The following is a 12,436-nucleotide window of genomic DNA, read 5'->3' on the forward strand; positions in this document are numbered from 1 at the left end:
TCCCAGTGATAGTCCCACTAAATCTGATAAACGACAGAGAGAGACAGAGACGACAGGTTCAGCCTCAGCATCAGGTATTGAAGAGTTAACTGAGTCTGTTCCCCTATACCCCCCCTCGGGCGCCAGGGGCTTCCACTGAGGGGTGATGCAAATAGGGATGGGGTGTTATGGCAGCTCATGATGGAAAGAGTGCGCACCGAGTCTGATCCCGAGTTGAAGAATTGGCTCCAAAAGAGAGACAACTGGATGTCCAACAACATCCAAAACGAAATCTTACAGCTGCTTGCCCATGATATTCAGCGACAAATTAGAGGCAAAGCATCCAAAAGCCCAATCTTTGGCTTGAGCGCTGACGGAACCACTGATGTCACTCACTGGAAAAGAACAATTCTCGTGTAATATACAGTTAGCCGATGACAACTTGGAAGCTCAGAACTTCTTTTGGGGTTTTTACAATGCCCGGCCCAGACACAACAGCCGAGACGCTGTTTTTGTGTATAAAATACTTTTACGCCTCGACCTGCCCATGGAGAGGCTGATAGGATACTGTTTTGACGGGGCCAGCAACATGTCTGGGGGGTACAGGCTAGACCAGGGGTTCCCAAACTTTTCAGGCCGCGACCCAAAAAAAACGGTGTCAGAGCGCCGCGACCCCCACTATTATAGGAGGTAAAAAAAATTATTTTAAATGGAAATGTATGGTTGAAACATGCAAACGTTCAAACGCACACACTAATAAGCATTGGAGGCTTTTAACCAGGGCCGGACTGGGGAAATCATTCAGGCCAGGAAATATAGCCCCAGTCAGGCCACTTTTTAAGCAGGGGGTCTGGGGGTCCCCCACCAGGAATTTCTTTGTTACAAAGACTTAATTTCCTGCATTCTGGTGCAGGCATTTTTTTTTATTTGTATCCTTTAAATGCCAGTGTTTGTGATGGCATCACAACTTAGTTAAAAAACAGGCTAGCATATGTATGATTAGCAACAACACAGATTTTTATGGATTTTCAGTTTTTTGTAATTGATAAATACAATATTTTATTCAACTTCAGCCCTGATCATAACACCACACATTAATTTTATAATTCTAACCCTTTAAATGCCAGTGTGTGTGATGGCATATATTTGCAATATATCAAATGCAAAGTACATTTTTCTGGGGGGGATTATTACAGGCTAGCATGTGTCAATGATTAGCAGTTTTTCGTAAGGATCCCGCCTCCACCAATCACATGCGGCTCCCTTTGTGTGTGTGTGAGAGCAAGAGAGAGAGAGAGAGAGATAGTTCTCCAACTTGTGTGAGTTGCAGTGATCTCCTGGTTGTTCCCCACCTAGGTTATCTAACTATTGCGCTGGTGCAAATAGAAACACTGGCCTGGCCTGCTTCTAAGTTCAGTGGCCTGACCAACATTTTTTTTTTTTTTTTTTTTTTTCATCTGGCGACCCCCCAGCACCCCCTGCCGTTTTATAGTTCCCGCGTGCCTGGACAGAGTACAGCAACTTGCAATGGGCCTGGTCTACAAGATGCACTACACCACTAAGATACCCATGTACATGTCGAAATACTTCCCAAAGGTCAGTGAATACCACGACCACAACACCAGAGGAAGCGCAACAAATCATGTTAAACCCAGATTCGGCTCAAACAAGGGACTAAACATGTTTAGCAATTATGCCACATCAATGTGGAACGCCCTACCCAAAGCTGTAAAGGAATGTGAATCCCTACCCACATTCAAAACCGCTCTTAAAGAGCACCTACGGGAGGCTGCAATTCGAAACTGGCCACCGTAAATGTCCAAACCCCCCACCCCCTCCTAATAGACAGTCTCCTCCCCACCGCCACCGCATGTATCTCTCCCCGCCGTATGTATATTTCTCTCCCACCCACCCACCCCCTCCAAATGTACAGTCTCCTCCCCACCGTATGTATATTTCTCTCCCACCCACCCACCCCCTCCTAATGTACAGTCCCCTCCCCATCATATGTATATACTCTGCCAGGATCTATGGGTAACAGTACTGTATATTTGAATACCGTTTATGTCACAAATGTATCAGTACTAAATACCTGTATGTCCCTATGCCATAAATGTCATGTATGTTGTGTATGTCATAAATGTCAATATGAATTGAAAATGGGGGACCCTGATGTAAACAAGACAAACGTCTTTCTCTGGTCTGCATCCCCTTAACAATTGTGTGTATTGAGCCGTACTGTATTGTACCCATTCTGCAATCTGTAAAATAAAGTTTTCATTCAATCATTCATTCATTCATTCAATCATTCATTCATTCATTCATTCATCCATCCATTCATTCATCCATTCGTATGACTCCCTGGTCCCTTCCTTCGTAACCAAAGAGCCGTTCAGAGAAGTCGGATCGTCCGCGAGCCTCGCATCACAGCTCCCGCCTCGCAGCCGGAGACATGGCTCCGTGAGACGCGACACACATGGCCGCTCAGCAGACAGCAGCCATGAGCCAAAACAAGAGAAATAACTAACCAAAAACCCTAGTTAACGCTTCAAAACAAACAACAACAACCATATCTGGTTAAATTCGGATCCATCCATCCCGCCAACATCCACACACAGTCACACAGCCGGCTGTCACTCACTGCGAGGCGGGGAGAGAGAGAGGAGGCGCCTCCCTGCATGAAGCAACCCCCCCTGGTTTTATATTCGGTCATTTATTTATTAATTTGTGTGTGTGTGTGTGTAGTACACAAAGTTTGAGTTCCTCGTTCCGGGATCATCTAAACTAAACATGGGCGTGCAGGGCTTCCAGGAGTACATCGAGACGCACTGTCCCGCCGCCGTGGTGCCCGTGGAGCTCCAGAAGCTGGCCCGCGGGAGCCTGGTGGGAGGCGGCCGGCAGAGAGCTCCCCAGACCCCGCTGCGGCTGCTGCTGGACGCCGAGCACTGCCTGCACCGGCTCTACGGCGGCTTCTACACCGACTGGGTGAGCGGGGGCCAGTGGAACCACATGCTGGCGTACCTGGCCGCCCTGTCGCGGGCCTGCCTGCAGGGCAACATCCAGATGCTGGTGGTCTTCAACGGCGCCCTGGAGAAGGGCCGCCTGCACGAGTGGGTGAAGCGGCAGGTGAACGAGCGGCAGACGGCGCAGCAGATCATCCAGCACGTCCAGAACAAGGGCACCCCGCCGCCCAAGGTGTGGTTCCTGCCCCCGGTGTGCATGGCCCACTGCGTCCGCCTGGCGCTCCTCAAGGTCCACATCGGGGTGAGTGGTTCTGGAGCCTGGCTGTCCTGTCTGTCACCTGTCTGCCTGTTGAATCCTCCCCAGTCACTCACTACTGACATTAGCAGCAGGGCTTTCTTTCTGGCTAGCTTGCTATTATAGCAGCCCTGGCCTATTTTTATTTTTGTATTTTACATAGATAGAGCATCAATAGAATACTTGTCTTATTACAATACTAACAATATAATACTTGTCTTAGTACAATACTAATACAATAGAATACTTGTCTTAGTACAATAGTACTACTAACACATTAGAATACTGTCACTTGCCTGTTGAATTCTTCCCTCACTACTGACATTAGCAGGGCTGTCTGGCTAGCTTGCTGTAGCAGCCCTGCCCTGGCCTATTTAAATGTTTTATTTTACAGTTATATTCTCTTCTATTGATGCTTCTATTCTATGCGGCCTGTCAGAATCATCAGAAAGGTCTTTATTATTGCCAAGTATTTTTCCCACACATACAAGACAATTACAGACGGTAGAATAAAATAAAAAGGTGGAATGAAATAAAATGGAATATAAACTACATTAGAATAGAGCATCCATAGAATACTTGTCTTAGTAACAATATAATACGTGTCTTAGTACAATGCTAATACAATATAATACGTGTCTTTCTTAGTACAATGCTAATACAATATAATACGTGTCTTTCTTAGTACAATGCTAATACAATATAATACGTGTCTTATTACAATGCTAATCAATAGAATACTGTCTTAGTACACTAATTCAATAGAATACTTGTCTTAGTACAATGCTAATAATACAATAGAATACTTGTCTTAGTACACTACTAATTCAATAGAATACTTGTCTTAGTACAATAGTACTACTAACACATTAGAATACTGTCACTTGCCTGTTGAATTCTTCCCTCACTACTGACATTAGCAGAGCTGTCTGGCTAGCTTGCTAGTAGCTAACAGCCCTGTTTCGCTATCATTGTCAGCTTGATTGGGGGCTAACAGCCTCCCCCACCTGACATATATAGACTAGTACCTAACACATCTGTCTCTGGTTCCAACTCTTAACCCTTTCACTACCACACTACCAGACGGTTAACCCTTTCACTACCACACACTACCAGACGGTCAACCTTCTGTAGTGTGTGGTTGTGAAATGGGTTAACCCTTTGTCGTGTTGGCAGTGAAAGGGTTAACCTTCTGTATTGTCGCAGTGAAAGGGTTAACCCTTAGTTTGGCAGTGTGGTAGGTAGTGAAAGGGTTAAAAAGGTGTTCAGACGTGGTGTCGTGTCGTTGACGGTCGACCTGACTCATGCTAACCAGTGACATGGCAGGCAGTGTCTTGCAGCTCATTCAGAGGTTTCCTTCTGCTCTGTTCAGTTTTCAGACGGCTGGTAGTCGAGCAAAGACAGCTGACTTGCCTAAAATCACTGGAAGGGCAAGATGAGAGGGGGGAGAGAGAGGGGGGAGAGGGAGAGAGAGAGAGAGGGGAGGAGAGAGGGGGATAGAGGAGATAGATAGGGGGGGGGGAGAGAGAGGGGGGAGGGGGAGAGAGGAGATAGAGAGGGGGGGAGAGGAGATAGAGAGGGGGGGAGAGGAGATAGAGGGGGAGAGAGGAGAGAGGGAGAGAGAGAGGGGGAGAGGAGATAGAGGGGGAGAGAGGAGATAGGGAGAGAGAGATAGAGAGAGAGGGGGGGAGAGGGAGAGAGAGGGGGGGAGAGGCGATAGAGGGAGAGAGAGAGAGGGGAGGAGAGAGGGGGAGAGAGGAGATAGAGAGAGAGAGAGTGAGCTGCCCCTCAGTCTGTTCTCCTTCAACATGCAGCCGTTCTCCTCATGAATGAGAACGCACCACTGATGTCCAGGAGCTCATGTGCTGGATGTGGTGAAATAGCCTGAGCTGCTCATACTTGGGTCATGTCAGATTTACTGTTGCTGTATCGGAAAGCCTACCTTTTTGCCTCGCTGTAATAGGCTGGTTTCAGAGCAGAGGGGAAGAACTAACCCTGCTATTGGCTCCACACTGGCGTCACTCATCCCCATCATCATCACTCATCTGCTTCCTTGTCACCGTGTCGGCCAACATTGGTGATTATTATCAATCCCTGTATAGTAGTGGTCGCTTCTTGCACTTTATATCTGCGATGATTGTGTTAGGGGTGGTGTCTAGAGAACCCTTGAGCAGAACACAAGGCACAGGAGAATGAGGCGGTTTAGGTTATTTAAGGCATAAAAGAAAATATTGTTTGTTTCCTGTTGGTTGTCAGTTAAGGCCATGGGTAGGTAGGGAATTTATTTAATTTTTAATTTTTATTCTTTCCCACGGCGACTATGGATAGGGAATTTCTTTATTTAATTAAAATGTTCACAACAAACAACATGGATGCATGTACTCTGCCAGCATGTTTAATATCCATAATACTAACGGTTTGACTAAGATTTTTATGAAACTTTATTGAAAAAAATATATAATTTTTTTTCATTTTTTTTTTTCATTTTAATATATTTTTTTAAACTCATAAAATAAATTGGGTAGCACCTAAATCGGCAGGGTCGGTCGGCAACCGGAAACACATTTTTTTCTTCTTTTAGGCCTATTGGTAAAACCCTGTAGAGACGACAAGGCAGGCAGTGAGGGAGTACAGGTTAGGGATGCGTCGTGTGTCCATGAGGTCCCGGGATAGTACCGGCTGGTGATGTCCAGGGGTGGGGGTGCAGGCCGGAGGTGTGATCCTACACACCGGAGAACAAGGGTAAGTAAGTATGATGCGGAATACTGAGCATACATGTAACACAAGGAGTAACACAGAATAGTTGTGTAACAGCTACTATAGGTCCAGAGGCAGGTGAAACAACACTCGGACCAGGAGTGGCAGGGGCGCATGCCTCTTATCCTGGCTCAGTGATGACGTGAAGAGTCTCAGGCGTGTAGACCGGCCCAGATAGGCAGGCTGAGGGTGAAGCGGGAACATGTGATGCACGATATATCGGCCGCCGATATAATATCGGCCGATATGGCCGTTTTGTTTACACATCGGTATCGGTCCGATATCAAGATACATTTTTTTTTTATTTATAATTTGTTTTATACATGTTTTGGCCTTAAATAGTTAAAAAATATGGGGCGGCTACGTGGCGTAGTGGGCAAGGCGCTCGCCACGAATGCGGAGACGCTGGGCTCGCCTGTTCGAGCCCAGCGCTCCACATTGCTTTCAGTTTAGCTGGTCGTTCATACTAATACACATTGGCCGTATTAGGGGGTGGGAAACTGATGGGTGTGGATCGGGCGTTGTGGACAGCGACTCCTACAGGTCGGTTGGTGCGCCTGCGCAGTAGAATCAGGAAGTGTCGGGGGCAGCGTGAGCCTCCCACGCGTTACTCCTCGCCACTGAGAGATCGAGCTGCGCAGGTGAAAAGATGCGACTGCTGTTACCTCAAGTACCGGAGGGGACTTGTGCTATGTATCACTTAGTCCACATTGCAGCCGGCTTGTGGGAGGCAAGAAACAGTGTTCGTGACAGGGGAGGGTTGAATTGGATGATACGAAATTGGGATGGGAGAAAATATAGAAAATGGGAGAAAAAGTGGATAAAAAAAAAAAAAAGTTTCAAAATATCAGTAATTTCTGAAAATAAGTTACAAAAGTAAAAAAAACGTATGCGTTTTGGAAAATAGCTCTTTATTTGATTATCATAAAAAAGTGTTTTCTATACAGAGATATCGACATCGGTAAATATCGGTATCGGCCAGAACAGCAATATATTAATATCGGTTATCGGTATCGGCCACAATTTTCACATCGGTGCATCACTAGGAGGAACCATATAGCGGGGACCTGCTGATAGACAGGGGAGAGAGAACGGCCCTGGCTGTGGCTGTAACAGATTGAGACAGCTGATTTGTTTGCATTTTTCTACAGAATTATTTTAGAGATAACAAGCTCTAACAGCTGACTTGTCCTGGTTAGTAGTTTTATATAAATAAATTATTTACCATATTTTAAGTTCACTCACACATTCACTCACCAACGGCGGTGCCAACCATGCAAGGTGCCAACCTGCTCATCAGGAGTAGTTAGGGGTTAAGCGTCTTGCTCAAGCACACTTCGACACGCTGCTGGGAGGAGTCGGAATTGGACCGGGAACCTTCCGATTACGAAACGATCGCTCTACCTCCTGAGCCACTGTCGCCTTTGCATGAGTGGCTATGATAATGTGTGTCTCATTTCAGAGATTCATGTTGAAGCTTCGGTTCCTCAACGTCCGGTTCCTTGTCTCTCGTGGTTCCTTAACGTCCGGTTCCTTGTCTCTCCTGGTTCCTTAACGTCTGGTTCCTTGTCTCTCCTGGTTCCTTAACGTCCGGTTCCTTGTCTCTCCTGGTTCCTTAAAGTCTGGTTCCTTGTCTCTCCTGGTTCCTTAACGTCCGGTTCCTTGTCTCTCCTGGTTCCTTAAAGTCTGGTTCCTTGTCTCTCCTGGTTCCTTAACGTCCGGTTCCTTGTCTCTCCTGGTTCCTTAAAGTCTGGTTCCTTGTCTCTCCTGGTTCCTTAAAGTCTGGTTCCTTGTCTCTCCTGGTTCCTTAACGTCCGGTTTCTTCGTCTCCCCTTGTTCCCTAAAGTATGGTTCCTTGTCTTTCCTGGTTCCTTAATGTCCGGTTCCTTCCTTGTCTCTCCTGGGCCCTCATTTATCAATGTTGCGTACGCACAGATATGTGAGTAACGGTTAACCCGTGCGTACGATCATTTCTAAGCAAAGTGTGGGACTTATCAATTTGAACGTGTGCTTTACTTTGTGCATATGCATATCTACGCTCAGCTCAGACCATGCGTACCTGGTGCCCGGTGGTAGAAGATGGAGACTGCAGACGGACGGCATTATGCTTTCATCAGTTTCATGCATTCGTTTCAACGCGGAAATAAGCTTCCGTGCATTAGTTTCAACACTGGCGTTCTGTATGAACCGTAATTCATTATAGTTCATTGTAAAATAGCGACAGTACAAGAGGTTGGCCTGCTTGTTTGGCACAGGGGGGCAGACGCAGAACACCCACCTCCAAACGCGATTAAATATTGTTTCAAATAAAAAGCTAAATACTATTATTTTGTGTGTCATGTTTCTAAATAAGATTGGTCACAACGAAATGCTTTCTACTTCATTTTGTTGGTTAGAATAGATGACCTCCGTTGAAACTTCACTGAGACTAAGACAGTCTATTTGTGAGCTCCCGCACAGACGTAATAATAATAATAATAATAATAATAATAATAATAATAATAATAGCTTCATTTTATATAGCGCCTTTCAAGAGACCCAAGGTCGCTTTACATAGATAAGGGGGGGGGGGGGGAATAACAAAGTAACAAACATAGTGGACAGACACAACATAAATATAATATTTAGAATTCAAGTTCGCGTTTTTATTGATCACATAGGCATGCTATACATATAGGCTACATGGCAGTGAGATTCATTGTTCTTGTACTCTTGTATTATTGTTATAGTATATGCTATTGTCAAGAAGGAAGTACATTATTTTCAATCGTGGCTTTCCTTTAATTCGTATAGCCGAGGAGAAGCAGTCTCCTATCAGCTTCATTAATCACGACCCATCTCAACCACAGCATAACTGAGACCGGCTATGGAAACAAATCATAAATAGACTACTGTAAATAAAATAGCATAATATTTAGGGATGTCCGATATTATCGGCCGATATCGGCAGTAAAATGTGATATCGGAAAATATCGGTATCGGTTTAAAAAAAGAAAAAAACAATAACAATATTTGTTATATATATATCCAGTGAAATTATTAGTTACCTGAAATTATTCCGTTTTTTGGGGTGGGAAACCCTGCATATATCGGCATCGGTTGATATCGGTTGATATCGGTATCGGAAATTAAGAGTTGGACAATATCGGAATATCGGTATCGGTAAAAAAACCAATATCGAGCATCCCTAATAATATTATAAAGGATAGGCTATAGCAGGCGTTCCCTTGAACACAGCACACACATCCACACGCACACACTCACTTTAAACGGGCAACTCACTGCAGCACCCACTTTACACACTTTAGAACACCTAAACACACTTTACACTTTATATTTATTGATAAAGGATTTGCACTACAACTCGTACACCTTACTGTAAATTGTACCTAAATTGTACCTCATCCCATTTCTGCTCTGCACTATATAGTATTGTATATTAGTACATTGCATAGTATATTGTATATTGTATGGTAACTCAGTTACTTCTATTCTGCATCGAACATTGTACATATGTCTATACTGAACACTGTGACCTCTATTTTTACTTCTATTTTACATGCTATACTATTTTATTTCATACTATCTTGTCTAACACAGTCTCTGGAGCGAAACAGTAAGAAGCATTTTGTATAAAAGTATTCTGTACTTCTGTATGACAACTATTAAACTTGAACTTTCTTCCCCGAGCCCCACGATTCCCTGGAGACATATAGGAATATGATATGATATATAGGCTATACATGGGTCCGTCAGCGAGGAGATTTAGCCATTTGAGAATAGGCTATTATGGCCAAACGAGGGCCTATAGCCTATAAATATTATTAAATGTTTTCATGAGCGTAAAGATACAAGGACAACAGTTATATTAACGATCAAGTTAGTTTACTGTATGCAGGCTTCGCGGGGCTCCGTGTGACATGCTGCGTTATGTGCAAATTACTGTTGCATAAAATGCATAATGTTGGCTATGCATATATAATTTATATAGGCTATACGTAATACAGACAACAAAATAGATTTTATGCCTCTACAAATCATATTATAACCGGTAGCCAATCGAATGAAACGAATAAAGGCATTCATATTCCAGCATGGTTATAATGACATTGACAGTTTGACATCAACGCCAAACAGTGGTTAACGGTCTTTATTAGTATTTTGAGATGTCCAGGCAGAATTGCAGCAATGGTCTTAGGGTCGGGAGCCGTAGATATCTGACATCACCGTGTACAAGTCCGACAGCCTGTCGCGTATTTCTCCCATAACACGCGTTGTGTCTTCTTGGTTCGACAGCACGTTAAATTATTTGCTTAGACCTCCGTGAACAATCTCCCTCTCAGTGAAGTTTCTCAGAGTTCGCTCGGGTTAGACCATTATTTCACATCCCATGGGGGTGTTTCATTACCAAATATGGATAATCATGCACGAGCATTGACGGTAAGAACAAATGGTATTTATCAACACGGAGGAGCGTAGGACCTGTGTATGCAAGGTTGATAAATCCCGATTTTTCTGTGCATACACACATTCTAAATTCCTGTGCGTAGGAACGGAAATAGTACACTTTCTACGCATTGTTGATAAATGAGGGCCCTGGTTCCTTAACATCCGGTTCCTTGTCTCTCCTGGTTCATTAAAGTCTGGTTCCTTGTCTCTCCTGGTTCCTTAACGTCTCTCCTGGTTCCTTAACGTCCGGTAACGGTTTCTTGTCTCTCCTGGTTCCTTAACGTCCGGTTCCTTGTCTCTCCTGGTTCCTTAACGTCCGGTTCCTTGTCTCCCCTGGTTCATTAACGTCCGGTTCCTTGTCTCCCCTGGTTCCTTAACGTCTGGTTCCTTGTCTCTCCTGGTTCCTTAACGTCCGGTTCCTTGTCTCCCCTGGTTCATTAACGTCCGGTTCCTTGTCTCCCCTGGTTCCTTAACGTCCGGTTCCTTGTCTCTCCTGGTTCCTTAACGTCCGGTTCCTTGTCTCTCCTGGTTCCTTAACGTCCGGTTCCTTGTCTCCCCTGGTTCCCCCAGGTCGTCCAGAGCGTGGAGGACCACCACCTGGAAGTGATCGCCTTATGCAGGGAGAACGGGTTCCACGGCCTGGTGGCCTATGACTCGGACTACGCCCTCTGCGATGTGCCCCACTACTTCAGTGCCCACGCCCTCAAGCTGAGCCGCAACGGCAAGAGCCTCACCACCAGCCAGTACCTGATGCACGAGGTGGCCAAGCAGCTGGACCTCAACCCAAACCGCTTCGTCATCTTCGCATCACTCTTAGGTTGGTACTCTCGCTACTAACCTCTTCTACTATTATGCACTTTGTTAACTAAGGAATCTCCACCTTGCCTATATTACTACCTACTATATTACTACCTACTATGCTAATAATGTCTTTACTAGTGCTGTCAGGCGAAAAAAAGTAATCTAATTAATTACAGGATTTGTAATTAATTATTCTCATTAATCGCATTTTAATCGCATAACCATTTTAGGCCTGATATTCTATATTGACTACAATCATATTTCAAATGGCATGTGTCCGGATGGCAGAATTCAGTACTGTATCTACAAAACCTTCTGTTTAATCATCTTCCCTTTATTCATTTGCTTAGATTTTTCAGGTCTGGTCAATTTTAGCATGGTGTTATTCACAGTTAAAGATACATTTATTTTTATTGATATTCTCATTTGGTTCATTACAATTTACTCAAGTTTAGTAACAGACACAGTATTTCTGACACTGGGAATACATTCCCTGAGATCCATAGATGTCCCTAGAATTAGATACCAAGAACATGCAAATGGACCATATTAAAAAAAAGTCTGTAAATGTGTATTCTACGTTCCTATGGAATGAATGAGATAAAAAAATATATATAAATATTTTAAGTTATTTTCATAACGTGATAATTTGCTGTGTAATTAATTAATCTAATTAACGCGATAAACTGACAGCCCTAGTCTTTACTACTATCATGCACTCAAGACTGTAGCACTCAAGTTTAACACTGTTTGATGAACAATCTTACTGACCCTTAGCTGCCAGAATTGTTCCCTTCCTCCTGACTTGTCCTACAGAACTTGTAAGTCTCTTTGGATAAAAGCGTTCAGCTAAATGACTAAATGTGAATGTAAAAATGTAAATGGGTAATATGAATTTTCTGAATCAGTATCTTTTTATTGTCACATCACAGCACAGTTCTTTCAGCGTAGAGTGAAATGAAATGATTATCTTTTTCTTGCTTTCTCGACCTTGCAACAACAACAGGAGAGGATAAAATGAAGAAAGCAGAGTAGGCCTGTTCAGGGTTGACGACTACGTCACCGAAAGCTCACGTTGCTTGCAAATGTTCAATTATCAGTTTTTCCATTATGAACTCGTTTATATTTTGGACCTGAATTAGATTGGTAGAAGAAGAAAGAGGGAGATTTTTAAAGAAGAAGAAAAAATGAT

The 12,436-nt window shown here is 44.0% G+C and overlaps 1 protein-coding gene across 3 annotated transcripts in view; it reads left to right on the plus strand.

Moving 5' to 3' along the window:
• Nucleotides 1-2,439: 2,439 nt before the first annotated feature.
• Nucleotides 2,440-12,436, plus strand: part of LOC311230620 (constitutive coactivator of PPAR-gamma-like protein 1 homolog) — a 138,919-nt gene continuing 128,922 nt past the window's right edge. For all 3 annotated transcript variants that reach the window (XM_084316955.1, XM_084316956.1, XM_084316957.1), the window contains exons 1-2: nt 2,440-3,243; nt 11,014-11,260. In XM_084316955.1, the coding sequence (XP_084173081.1) occupies nt 2,770-3,243; nt 11,014-11,260 (721 nt within the window). In that variant the 5' untranslated portion in view covers nt 2,440-2,769. The remainder of the gene's footprint in view (nt 3,244-11,013; nt 11,261-12,436) is intronic.

Source organism: Notolepis coatsorum, assembly GCF_963971535.1.
Source record: "Notolepis coatsorum genome assembly, chromosome: 6".
Lineage (NCBI taxonomy): Eukaryota > Metazoa > Chordata > Actinopteri > Aulopiformes > Paralepididae > Notolepis > Notolepis coatsorum.